Source organism: Anneissia japonica, unplaced genomic scaffold (genome assembly GCF_011630105.1).
Source record: "Anneissia japonica isolate Jap-2015-1 unplaced genomic scaffold, ASM1163010v1 scaffold288039_len1115542_cov189, whole genome shotgun sequence".
Taxonomy (NCBI): domain Eukaryota; kingdom Metazoa; phylum Echinodermata; class Crinoidea; order Comatulida; family Comatulidae; genus Anneissia; species Anneissia japonica.
The window spans coordinates 404857-418897 of record NW_022726160.1 but is presented as its reverse complement, the minus strand read 5'-3'; the positions used below and the strand labels follow the sequence as shown (position 1 = coordinate 418897).

General features: G+C 35.0%; 2 protein-coding genes across 3 annotated transcripts in view; both read right to left on the bottom strand.

Annotated features, from left to right (window-relative positions):
* Positions 1-263: 263 nt before the first annotated feature.
* On the bottom strand, positions 264-11510 carry LOC117113040 (dehydrogenase/reductase SDR family member 11-like). 2 transcript variants are annotated; one of them, XM_033256262.1, is made up of 7 exons: positions 11219-11510; positions 5554-5763; positions 4988-5082; positions 4671-4821; positions 3083-3169; positions 2310-2375; positions 264-1297 (listed from the first exon to the last, which is right to left on the bottom strand). In XM_033256262.1, the coding sequence occupies exons 1-7, from the start codon at positions 11354-11356 to the stop codon at positions 1256-1258; spliced, it is 789 nt and encodes a 262-aa protein (XP_033112153.1). In that variant the 5' UTR covers positions 11357-11510; the 3' UTR covers positions 264-1255. The 2 variants fall into 2 exon arrangements, with proteins under 2 accessions (XP_033112153.1, XP_033112154.1); XM_033256263.1 differs by having other exon boundaries at positions 4671-4803; positions 11219-11506.
* Positions 11511-13528: 2018 nt separating this feature from the next.
* Positions 13529-14041, bottom strand: part of LOC117113032 (dehydrogenase/reductase SDR family member 11-like) — a 12373-nt gene continuing 11860 nt past the window's right edge. Inside the window, exon 7 of the mRNA XM_033256255.1 lies at positions 13529-13810. Coding sequence (XP_033112146.1) covers positions 13772-13810 — 39 coding nt within the window. The 3' untranslated portion in view covers positions 13529-13771. The remainder of the gene's footprint in view (positions 13811-14041) is intronic.

The following is a 14041-nucleotide window of genomic DNA, read 5'->3' as shown; positions in this document are numbered from 1 at the left end:
ATGTTTCTATGATATATATTTAACGAGTCATACAGGGAATCAGACTTGCTGAAAGCCAAATTAATATATTTTCACTAGTTTCTGTTCATTGATAAGAGCATGGGAGCGAGAGTACAGTATACACAACTCACGAAGGTACGGTTGCTATTAAACTTGAATAGAAAGTGGTGGTTCTGGATCGAACGCCACTATTTTCGATACTAGTTGACATGCCAATTTGAGGTATTATGGGTCTGATTCAAAGTCATTCAAAGTTTACAAGATTTTTTTTTCTCTGAAGGTAAAACATTTATTGTTTCTCTTTAAATTTATAACACTACAATGAATAGTTCATATTTCATACATTACTATTATATATAAATTATGTTCATATTCAAAGATTCAGTATACTATAGTTATTATAGGCCTTGTTGAATTTCTTGTGGAGGGGCACCATGAGTGTTTTCTTTTTTTAAACAGATACCGGCGCTTCAAAAATTTTTCAATATCATTATTACCTCTGCCAATGAGGTAATGTGTTCAATGCTGTCTGGCTGTCTGTCTGTCAGCAAAATTAAGCAAAAACTTATGATGGATCCTCATAAAATTTAGTGGAATGGTACATAATCATCAAAGAAAGACACTATTCAATTTTCAGTAGAAAAGGTCAAAGGACAAGGTCAAGGAAATTAAATTTTTTTTCTCTTCGAGCATAAAAGAAAATAATGGAATCGCCCCTCATTTTCAGGCAACACTCAAAAAAACAATGTACCTGAATACAACAGGTGATTCCAATATTTTTTTAGGGCATGCTGCAGCACTCAAGAAAATGTGCCTGAATACAACAGGAAATTTCATTATTTCATTGAGGGTATGCTGTAGTTTCGCCCATCATACATGATCTGCGTATTGTTGGTACTGTATTCAGGCACAAGGCGGAGGTAAGCAGGCTATGGAATGACTGCTCTAGTTATTATTAATATAAATTACATTCCTAAGCAATTCTTCATGATATGTACATTATAGCCATATTATCAACTTAATATATACAGTTATTACAACACTCTACATGTTAAATAAGCATTACTAAGAATAAGTAATCTCTCTCAAAATTATTCTAATGAATTATTGAGCCTATAGCAGAAAAAAGGCAGTTTATAACGGACCGATTCGGCAATGTTTGTTTACAGCCTGTCGCGTGACATAACTTGGGTACACCATAAAAGTGCGATCAGTGTTATATTGTTTCTGAAAAAAGTGATTTTAAGTTGCACCCTCACGTCTCCTGTTCAATTGGACGTATAAGTATATCATGGATCTGTGAAAGATAAGACATATTAATATCAGAGCAAAAACATATAAAATGATTATTGTATCTAAAAATAGAGAAGAGTCATGCTTAAGTACTCCTACTATCATTGAAACCGTAACAACATTTCAAATATTCTGAACTATAGGTCTTTAACATAAAATAAAAATTACCTACTCAATTGAAGTAAATTTACGAAGAGTGTGTTAAAACCCAAAATATACTATATTTCAGACCAATAAAAATGTGTACATGTTCTTTAACTGGTTGATGATGATGATGATGAGTAAAGATGATATATATTGATGATAACATGAACTTTCACACAGGCTTCTTTAGTTTCTATTTTCAATATAGGCTATGTAAGCATTTGTCTGTAAATATTTTAAAATTTCTGAATTTATAAATATTATGTTCGGTAAGAGCTGTTAATAAATTTACTTTAGCATATGTATCGTATATACCCGCGTATAAGGCGACCCCAGAGCTTGAGAAGGTTTTTGGAAGGCTTTTGTATGTTGGGTGTACAAGACTCCCATTTCACCATCAGAATTCATACTTTTCGCTGCTCTTCATGATCTTGATGTTGCATCTAGCTGGCTAAAAACGGAGCATGTAGGCCTAATCATCAAAATAATACAATTTTATGGGCTGTAAATATTAATCAAAATCTTATTTCCCAGTATTTAAAATTGCGTTCATTCATACCAACACTTAGTAGGTTTTGCAGCAGTAAATTCATATGTTACGGACGATCCGCACATAAGACGAACATGATTTCAAAAGATGACACCTTGTTTTATTATCGTTATTTGCCATTTTAAGCCTCATCTTATATGCGAGTATATATGGTATGTAAATATATTTGGTTGTTATTGTTATTGCTGTAGGTTGCAGAATTGTGTATTGTAATAGTGTATTGTTCTTGTGGTTGATGGATTCCATTCTTTAAATGGCATATTTTCACTGTGAAACACGAAATAAAAAAAATCCCAATATTGTTTGTAATATTTGAACTCACCTGGCAGTGAGGAGGAGCATGCAACGCGTGAACCAATGAGTCAGCAATATCATCAGCTGCAAGATTCTGAATGATAATAATAATGTATCAATAATTTAAAAATAGTTTCTATTTTTGTAATTAATCATCTCAATTCATTGCATTATGCTATGATGATTGAATAAGATATACCAGAATATATATATACCAGAATATATTTGAAGAACATAATAATATACAGTTGTACTTGTTTAAGTTAAAAAATTGTTCAACTTAGATAAAATTTGACTTACAGATCATTAATTAACGGAAAACACTTTGAACACTTTAGCATGTAAAATACTGTAAGATCGACTTAGAAATTATTTGAGTTAGGCAAAGTCGACTTTAGGCAAGTTTTACTGTATATCAAATAAGATAACATATCAAATTATACATATAACATGTAAGGTGTTGGTCAGAATTATCAACATTTTCTTAAAAGTGTACAAACAGTACTATTTTTTGGTATCCCCTCCCTCCTCTCTGAAAGTAGATAAAAAAATGTTGATTTTGCAACTTCAAGTTTTCTTGTGAAGTCAACTGAAGTATTACATATGTTTGCATACAAATGTTTCATATTATCAATACATTCTTTTAAACATTGCATGTTATTTGGAATCAATGTTATCATGCATATGTAAAACCGCACTGTTTGTACGCTTGTGAAAATGTTGACAACTGTAAACGAACCCTGATGCAAGCTTACAAAATGATTTATCAAACACTTTAAGCTTACAATCGCCTAACACTACCTTGATTTGACTATAAATTTGCTTTCCCCTTTCTTCTCCTCTCATCCTGATTGCAAACTCGGTCTCAACCATTCCTGGAGATATGCTCTAATATGAGAAATAACATAAAAATTACTACAACTTAACTTTGCAATAAACAATCTTCCCATTCTACATACTTCCTCCTATCTATGAATTCATTTAAGGACTGGGTCTGCTTCTCACAGAAACTATCATTTGATCCCTGAGAATTTCAATATGTTATATTAAAATAAACCATCTTTTATGATGTTAATGTTAATTATATGTTTATGTAATGTTAATTATATGTTAGACTGCATCCAAAAACGGCAGGCAGCCACTATCTTAACTAATGTTGAAAGCTTCCTAGTCACTCTGCAGCTTGAATTATGTCAGCTAAACAAAGGTCAGAAGAGCTTGGAGTCAACAGCCAACCACGTTTAATTTTAGAATTTCTCAAAATTTGAGTCATGGTTGTATGATCATATTTCTTGTACAAAGCTGGGAATTCACTTTGTTGTAGGATGTATGAAGTCCCAAAGGATCCTCATTAAAAACGATCTCTTGCTAGCACATCGTTGAGTTGTGTTCCTAATAGAATCAGGTCGGGCACAATGAATGTCCGGCTTCATGCATTATTTACAAGTCCAACTATTATCATTATTATCCAATATTAATATACTAACATAATAATTGTGTCTAGAATAACTTTTTTTTAGTTACATAATTATACGCTTATGTTTACGTTGGAACAGCCTGTAAAGGACCTAATGGTCCGTAAACGCAGGGTAACCCCCTACCCATCTCGAAAGATGTTTTGGGTTCTTTAAAGTGCACATGAGCCAATTGTGTACATGGGGCCTACGGTTTATAGTCCTTATCTTGAAGACTTGTTCAATCACAAAAAACACAGGTTTGAACCAGCGCCGATATTATGGATGTAGGGTGCAGTGCCCCTGCCTTAACCGCTTAGCCATTTGACAACAAACTCTAAAGGTAAACTACATCTTTCATAATTTTTTTTAATAGGTGCATTAGAAATTTTTGATTACTATTGACTTGACTTTATTCAGTATACCTTAACATCAACAATAAAATCAAATAACAAAGAGCTTCAAAAAAGTTATTACAGACTTAAAAATAGGGAAAAAGATTATCAATTAAAATTCATTAAAATCTGATGTTGAACACTAGGTATACTAGGATAGCCTATGAAAGTTGTATGAAACGACTTATTTCCAATGGGGTCCTTGGGAGAAAATAAGAAGTAAAATTAAATTAAAAGGTTGCATAGCATTAAATAGTAGGTTAAAAAGGCATATTATTGTTTTTATTTATTACGTATATAAGAAATTAGTATTATGTTGAATTTACATAAACCAAATCATTATTCTTAATGCAATCTTACATTATACCAAGCATAAAAAAAAATTTCTTCAGATATTTATATGGGGATACAAAAGAACTGACCTCATCAACCAAAACACAGGGCCTAGCCATAGCAGATATTCTCTTCGGTTAACAAAGTTTCAATCAATAAGTTCAAACTCTAAGGAATAAGAGGTAAAAACACATGTAGGTAACTAACCGTAACTCTAATGTGGGACTTCTTTGACCTAAGTTCCTGTCGAAGACCCTCTGTCATAGCTGTAACCATGTGTTTTGTTCCACTGTAAAAACCAATGGGAGAAGTTGAGGCTGCCACACGATGTCCACTCATACTGGAAAAGTAATAAGCCCTGTTGTAGTTTAATAATTTAAATAACTAGCACCTGTACAAAATGTTACCCATTTTGAAACAGATTATTTTAAATTTTTAATATAAAAAAATAAAATAATGCTGAAAATTACAGTTTTCATGAATCTTTAATATAAAATACATTCAATTAAAATATACACAATTACCTGTTTATGTGAAATATATGCCCATCGTCTACTCCCTTCTCTATCATTTGACTAATAGCCTCTCTCGTACAGACTGCAAGGGCCAATACATTCACCTGTGCCAAATAAAATTATCAAAACACTTAAAGATAGTTGTGCTGGATTTGTTTACGTTGTCTGCGAGCGATTGATGAAGCATCCAGTCTGAGAGGATCATCATTAAACACGATCCGTGGTGTGCCTCGTCGCCCAGCTTAAACTCTTCCAATAAATCCCAAACCAGTGTGAGTATTATTACCATACCATAAGAATATGGCATTGTATACTATAGTCCACAGAAGCCCTAATAGTTTTACTCAGCTCATATAATGCGCAGAATATGAATATTAAGAAGTAAATTTTCTTGTTTTGGTCACTTGTTGTTTGTGTAGGCCTGGCAAGCCACAAAATCTACTTTCACATACATATTTTTTCCATAAGACACAAGGCACTTTCTTTTTTTTCTTGTTGATGGGTAAGAATTCTAGTTCAACAGAAAAAAAGCAATTATAAAAAAAAACAATCTTATTCAGAAAAATGTAGCCTACCTCCAACATGTATCGCCAATGTTCAGTTTTTCCAGACATCAACGGACATTCAAACGACAGACCAGCGTTGTTAACACAAACATCAACCCCTCCAAACTTATCCTTAATCTCAGAAAACATAGCTAAGATGTCAGCTTCTTTACTGACGTCACACTTCACTGGGTGTAGAAGACCGGGTGCATTCTGGGATTTGAGTTCCTCTGCAATTGCCTAGTAGGGAAAAACATACCAACGACAAATGCGAACGTAATCAGGTATAATATTTCATTCTTAAAGAAAAACAAAATATTTCCTTTGGTATTTAAAACCTAGGACACTCTGTGATAATTCAGACATTCCAAGTTAGACTAATTTGCAGGCATGAGATTTTGTTCTAAAAACCCCTCCCCCTAGGGGAGAAGTTTTTAGAGATATTTTATTTAGATGCCCAGAAATGCTATTTTATTTAGATGCCCAGAAAAGCATTCTTTGCCACTTTAGGATAGTATTTTTACAACTGAAAATCTGTTCTAAATTTTTATCTTCAGAATGCATGTTTCTGCCGTCCATGGACCTATCACTCTGACATGAGCCATGCATGTGGTGGCTGGCAGTGCATTCTCTGATCTTATCCAACAGTGCTTTGTAATAGTGTCGATGTAGCTAGTTCGATCTGATCGAAAAACTAGTAACAGATATTTTTGAATTTTTACAAACTCTTATAAAAATTTATATTAAATATTCAGGTATACTTTATTTTTAATTCAAAAGCTGTGACTAACAAGCAGCCAAAGGCTGAAATTGCAGTCTTTTACATTATAAAATTAGCAGTAGGCCTATGCTGTAAAACATTTAAAAAAAACTATACGGAAAAAAAAAATAACAACCACTACCTACTACTTGGTATTTAAAATTTTGGCAATTGTAACAACAGATGACCTTTTAAATTGCCAAAAGTAAAGATCTCAAGTAAAGAGCGGGATCGAATGTCTGTGCCAAGTTGATGACAAGGAGGGAGCATGTCTCAAAATAAATCAGAAGCAAGAATTGGTTGAGGAATGTTATTTAAGACAAACAGCTAACCCAACTCAACCCTGGTGTAGTGTGCTACCATTTTTTCGTGTTCAAATATTGAATGACGAAAAAATAACAACAACCGCCTACTACTTAGTATTTAAAATTTTGGCAATTGTAACAACAGGTGACCTTTTAAATTGCCAAAAGAGAATCTCAAGTAAAGGGCGGGATCAAATGTCTGTGCCAAGTTGATGATAAGGAGGGAGCAAGTTTCAAAATAAATCAGAGGCAAGAAGCTTCCTACCATCAACTAAAGAATTGGTTGAGGAGCGTTACTTAAGACAGACAGTCAACCCAACTCAACCCTGGTGTAGTGTGCTACCATTTTTTCGTGTTCAAATGTTGAATGACAAAACCAATCATAGGCAATATCACATTTATGCACAAGATTTTGGTCCTTAAGTGTGAGCGTGATTCTCATGCTGAATGCATGAGGCTTGGGATGTATGATAATTTTGATTACCAAATAGTTATTCCACCAATTTGTACTCAGGCAAACCTAGCAAAGTCATTTATAATTTCCAGGTCATATTTTTGTCTCCACTACAATCTAACACCTTGAAAAATAGGTGTGATGATGTCAACATCAACTTTATATATAAATAATTTGAGTGAGATATTTTTTCTGAATTATAAGTCAGTGGTCGGGTCATCACTTTCATTTGCACTGAATCTTCCTATTACCAACTGATCACTATATCGATATAGTTGTCTACCTAATAGCCCTTAATAAATTTCATGAACCACATTTTTTTTTTTTTTTTTGCAAAGAGCTGTTCTGTGTGAAGAGTGTCAGTGTGCGTACTACTAACAAATCATTCTAATACGTATAGCTAATGCACACGCACAGTATCACTGGACAACAACCGGCTATAGTTCACATAGCAACCAGCACTTTGATGGATTTATGATACAGGGCCTATAGCAACTGCTATACAACCAGCAGTTTGATTACAATAAGGTTATAGAAAAGGTGATGGATGTCACAACTGACTTATACTGTAAAGCAATTAGCATCAAGTAATTTTGTACACTATAGGAAAGAGAAGGTTTAGGAACCATTATTTCATTAAAAAATTGCCTTCAGCCTGCGGGCTACAGCCAATTTTTTTCAGGAAATAATGACTCCTTCTGCTTCTATTTCCTATAGTGTACTCAAAACCTGACTATAATTGCTTAATAGTACCAGGACCAACTTGAAATAAAGGTCATACGGTAATTACAGATAAAATGACAAAGATATTTTATTAATAACGGAATAATAAGGCAGAACTCTGAGACTAAATTTCGAGATAATTTTGATGGAAGTCGATGCCAGCTTCATCAGGTAAAGATTGATATGTATGTTCTTGTTAAAAAAAAGTTTTCAAGTGGTTTTAAGAATGTTGTAAGCAAAACCAAATTAGTGGAGTGACAGATTAATTATCCTGATAAAAAAAAAAAATAATAGATTCAGGGCAAGTGGATCCAATTGTTGATGATAACACTGTCCAGCAAGAACGTACCAGCAATATTCTATACTTATAACATCAATGGATTACTTATAATAAATATTAAAACTTATCCCTTCAAAGTGCCAAGATATTACTACCAGATATTAGTAAAAATGCATTTCTGTAGCCCCTAATAATTTGCCTTGAGTGCAAGACATGGATTGCTCAAAATTGTAGGTACAGCACAGTGTAAATAACAGCAGATGTGGAATTTGGCTAATTTAAAAAAAAAATAACTAGTATTAGCCTACCTACAGTAGGCTACAGTAGCTTAATTTTAGAATTGAGGGAAGTCGGTGCAATAACAATGTATGACATGATAATGATTTTCACCAGATTTGTAATAATAATAAAATTCCTTTAATTTATTATGGAAACTTATTTACAGTATTTGATAATAGGTCTAGAGACCCATAATAGGTCTTTAGTTCAGAAAAATGACTTTTCCATAAGGATCTTTGGTTACATTGTCCTGTAACACTCATACTTGTCAGATTTATGATAAATTATTGCGACAACTAAGAAAAAGAGGCGGATGTTTGAAAATTCAACAGCTGTAATCCTGTACGTGCAATTTAAGCCCGCACTTTGTAAGTAGGCAAAGTGCGGGCTGCATTCAGCTTGACAGTGATATTTTTGTACATGTTTACTGTTGTGTTTCTGAGGCAAAACAACGTATCTGTAATTATAACTAATAACTTTGCAATAAACGAATGGTTGTAATTAAAATTTCACATATAATCACAATGTAGATATACAATCCTGCCAAATTTCAAAAGGGTACGACAACTTATTGCAAAGTTTCGAACGGCTGCCCAGCTCACTGACCTCTCCCCCACTGCACTAATTGGGATATTACGACGCATAGTCTAGATGGTCTAGCCAGACCCCAGCTGCCTAAGCCTAGTAACTAGACTAACTTAGGCTTCTGTAAGAGGGATTAGATCTGCTCACTAGGTCCTCCCCCGACTAGGTAGGCCTTGTTTGTAATTTTATAGCCTATTACCGGTAGGCCTACCTGGACTTTCTTTGATCCGTTGTTGGCACATCCAATGACCTTCATTCCATGTCCAACTAACTTGCGCGCAATTGCTGCCCCAATTCCTACAGATGCACCAGTTACCAATGCCACTCGCCCAACCCAACGTTGTAACATGTTCTTTTCTGTTAAGTAAACTCACACCGCAATGCTGCAAAAATGCAGCAAATCATGGAAATGTTAAAATACGGTAATCTTGATTTAGTATGAAAAAAAAATTATTTTAGAATCACCATTTGAGTGCAAGATATGGGTTTGCTCAAAATTGCAGGTACAGTACAGTGCAACAAAACAACAGCTGTGGAATTTCAAACAAACTGGGACAGGATAAAGATTTATGGGTCAACCAAAAATAATTTAGGTCGGTTTATGTAATTTAATGGCTTTTTATTAGAAACTGTGTGTATTTTAGGCAAGAAATTTTCAACACCAGGCCCTACTTCTTCTCTACATATTTTGATGAATGATATGACCATCTTTCAAAATATGTTTCAATAAGTTTCACAGGTTACTAAGATAGGATTCGCATTAATCTAATATTCAATACTTGATCACGTCAGGACAATTTAACACATGTAATATGTCTGCAATACAGTATAAGTGTAATAATTCTTTCGTTTAGAAAATCCAAATTACTTCACTTACAACAAAACAAATGACAGTGTGTAATATGCTATTTTATGTGTGGCATAATTATTCAGTATGACATTGATAGTGAACAGCTAAATTGAAGATTAATTAGCATAGAAGCAGGAGAATATAAAACAGCAAATTTCAATTTATTAGCTTTTTTGGCTAATTTTGATTAATATATCATAAATCAATCATGATGTAATCACTGTAACTCCCAATGTTATTTTCCTATCCCTAACCAACTGTGCACTAATTTGTCATTAGTGCATCGTTTGAATGATCTTATTTTGGTCAACTTGTATATATCTTAGGCTAGCTCAGCTGAATTTTTATAGACAAATTTACCAGAAAATGTTTCAAGGGAGAATATTGACTAGATTAAGACTTGTGTATAGGCCTAGATAGGGGTTTAGACCTACCTAGGTCTGATTACTAGGCCCTCAGTACTAGCTACTTCTACTTCGACTTGATTAACTGGCAGAGTCCAAGCGTCTGGATAGGGCTAGCCCTAGGCCCTATGCCTAAGGCCATGGCAGGGGCTATAAAATTGTAGCATAGCCAGGCCTCTACTAAAAGCCTTCTTGCTCTTGTTGATAGTCTACCTCTAGCCTACATGTACTATTATTACTACCTATAGTACTACTAGCTAGGTAGGCCTCTACCTAGGCCTAGGGCCTACCTTAGCCTACTAAGTTAAGACTAGAAGGGCCCCTAAACTATAGCCTAGGCTACTACTACTCTAGGCTAGTAGGCTAGGTTAGCTAGAAACAAAACCGATAGGGGGCGCTGTTTTTCGGAGTTCCAAACATCGCGATAGAAAATAGTGCCCCGACGGTAGGCCTGTTTTATGCTGTCTCTTATACACATCTAGATGTGTATAAGAGACAGCATTTGACCTTTACCGGTGACCTTTGACCTTAAACAGTGACTTTTGACATGATATGGTGACCGCTGACCTATTAATATTAGTGCATAATAAATAATTATTTTAAAATTCGCTAATTACTCAAATTTCCACTCTGAAAAGTATTAATTCATATTTAAACATTTGACCTTTACCGGTGACCTTTGACCTTAAACAGTGACCTTTGACATGATATGGTGACCGCTGACCTAACTTAATAATTACATAACTAATTATGTATAATAATTAGACAATGTGATGTTACATAAATAAATACTGATAAATACAATGTAATTAACATGGCCTAAAATGCTACACAATTATACACTAGGGACACATTTCTTGGATAAATAAACAATAGGAATTACTCCCCGGGGAAAAACGTACTTAAATTGCAATATCTCCGCTGATACTGGTCCGATTTACATAGTTTTTGTTTTAAAATGCTTCACTCAGCTATGTCTTTCTTATAAAAATAATTAAAAAAATATTTGCAACATTTCAATTTTTTATGTTTCTAGCTAGCTAGGTCTAGGGTACCTTGACTTTGTCGAACCCGTTGTTGGCACATCCAACGACCTTCATTCCATGTCCAACTAACTTTCGAGCAATTGCTGCTCCAATTCCTACAGAGGCACCAGTTACCAACGCTACTCGTCCAACCCAACGTTCTGACATATTCTCTTTTTCTTGTTTAGGCCCTAGTGCTAGGCCTATAATAGCACTCTCACACACGCGTCCACACAGCACAGCTCAGGCACCGCTGCACAAACACGTACGCAGGATGCAGCAAAGGATGGAGTCATGATACCTGATCGTCGATGATATACAGAAACCTAATTTGCATAAAGCGCCACCACAATGCAATGAATAAAAAAAAAACTTTTTACGTAAACTTTTTACGTTGGTTCCCGGTAATTGGCGTGATTGACCATTCCAAGGTCTTATTACTATATACATTTTTTTCAAATCTAAAATAACATCTGATTAATAAAAATAAACTAAATAAATTTATAGTTAATCCTATGTTTTGTCAATAATGCAAACATGCGTGTAATACAGGGGCGGATAGGGGCGGATTTAGGGGGGGCCCCGGACCCCCCTTTTGGCAGGTAAAAAAAAGAAAAAAAAGAGAGAAAAAGAAAAAAATGATAGCCCAGAATACCTCAAATGTTATGTTCGGGCGTCTAGAACACAAAAATTTCGCGGGGGCATGCCCCAGACCTCCTACGACAGTGTTGTCTCAATCGGCCCAACTTTCGGCCCCCGCTTCCGGCCCCCCCCCCTTTGGACATTTCTGGATCCGCCCCTGTAATAGGCCTAATTAAAATTGTGTTTTTTATGAAGCTATACACTCTTCCATCCCTTCCCATCTTCCAAGTTCTTTTTACAGAACTTGTAACGATCTCTAGCTTCTTCCTATATCCAAACTTACCCTCCTTCAACACAATAATTATTCATTTTAGTTGCCCAACTCGTCTATGACTTTTTCCATGAAGTTACCTCAGTGTATATTCTTCTTCATCCAGCTCGTGAAAATATTCTCTTCTAGAGTCAAAGTACCGTTTATCTATCATTAAAATCCATTATTAATCTTTACATTACGACACCTTCCTTCTGTACACAGAATTGTCTTTTTTCCTATATTTTGTGTATGTTGTTTGTCTTTATTTTTGTTATTACAATAATTACGGTACACTCGTTGCAAATGTCAGTTGATTTTTTTCTTCATCTGGCTTGCCTAACATTACCCTCTTTCGTTTAATTCTGTTTAGTTTTACCATTATGTTTAATTATTATTTATTATTTTTTGGATTGTATTATTCCTAATGGAATAACTGTTTTTGATTAATTGAATTATTATTTTAAAAAACGTGTGTGAGATGGTGATGTATCAAAAATTGTAAAATGTCCTTGAAAGTATCTCCTTGGAACAGTTTTATTACAAGGAAGTTAGAATTATCATTATAATTGTGATCATTAATAGGCCTACTGTTTCAGTTAATCAGTTGATTGATTGATTGATTGATTGATTGAATTTATTCGGTGTAAACACCAAGCATAGCCCACGAAGGTCTAGAAGAAGACTTATTTCCAGTGGGGTCCTTCTGGTGGTGATTGGGCAGTACACCGGGAGACAATCCCCTACTCTTTTCCGAAGAGTGTACTGCGTTCTTTAACGTGCACATGGGCCATAATGCACACGGGATCAACGGCTTAAACGCCTCATCCGAAAGACGGTGCGCTATTGTAACTTGTATTTCAGCCTTCTAGCTGAAACACAAGGAGAGGCAGCGATGGGAATTCAACCGGGGACCTAGAGATCTCCTCGGTTCAGCGCACACACAGTGGCTACCACCAGATTAGCCGACTCAGCTAAGCTGTGGTATGTTGCTGTAGAAGCAGTGTGTCTTAGTGGAACTCGTCCAAAAGAGAACGTCCAAGATCATCACCCTTGGCTACAACAACTACATTGAGTACGACATTGCACAGTCATCCTCGCAACAAGGCACTAACCTTCTCAACAGTCTGGTGATGACATCATAAACGGGACGACTTCTTCGGAATCTACAATATTTTGGTTTCTAGATCCTAGAGAGCAGGGGTGGCGCCCACCGTCAGTGAGAACTGCCCCAACCCCCCCCCCCCCCACCACACACTCCGAACGGGGACATTAAAAACACTTCATCGGGAACAATGAAAAATGCTGATGAATATCCCGGGACCCTGGCTTGCTACGCGTTTAAATTTAAACACTTTTAGCAGTACCTAAACTGTATTTTGCAGCCTACTTGTCGTTTATATTTTACAATGCAAGACGAAATAACAACATGATTATGAATATTTCTTAGCTATAGTAAGTTTATTTTTTTTTATATTTAATTCATAGCAACAAATAGGTATGAAAAAATATTATAGCTATTCTGATTAATGTCCATACTGTTCATATTACAATATTATGCATCATACATTAAACATGAAGGAAAGAAAAGCTGCTTTTCTTTCCTCCATGATTAAACAGAGGACTAAGCTAAAAGTATCTGTTTTAAAACACATCGAGCACATTGATATACAGATGGTGGTAGTCTTCTACTAGCTCTGTTCAACTGGACGGATACGAATTTCTTGAACCTTCAAGAAAATAAAAGAAATGTAAATCACTCGTAGTAGCCTATGTATTTACGGCACCCCGAGCAAATGAATGTTGAAATGGTGCCAAAAACGACTGATTGAATTATTGATATTTGTATTTAGTTAGCTTTAACAAGGTACAGTATATGCAATATTATTATTATTAATGTGTATTTAGCCACCTTCTCAAACTTACTTTGCTGGGCCTTGCAAGGTAACAATATTTTTGCA

What these genes read in the sequence shown, in the direction of transcription:
- LOC117113040 (XM_033256262.1), bottom strand. Translation starts at nt 11,356, where the DNA reads ATGTCAGAACGTTGGGTTGGACGAGTAGCGTTGGTAACTGGTGCCTCT. An exon ending in CATATATTTCACATAAACAG is followed by an intron (nt 4,822 to 4,987) that starts GTAATTGTGTAT and finishes AAACTACAACAG; the next exon opens with GGCTTATTACTTTTCCAGTA. An exon ending in AAATTTATAGTCAAATCAAG is followed by an intron (nt 2,376 to 3,082) that starts GTAGTGTTAGGC and finishes ATTATCATTCAG; the next exon opens with AATCTTGCAGCTGATGATAT.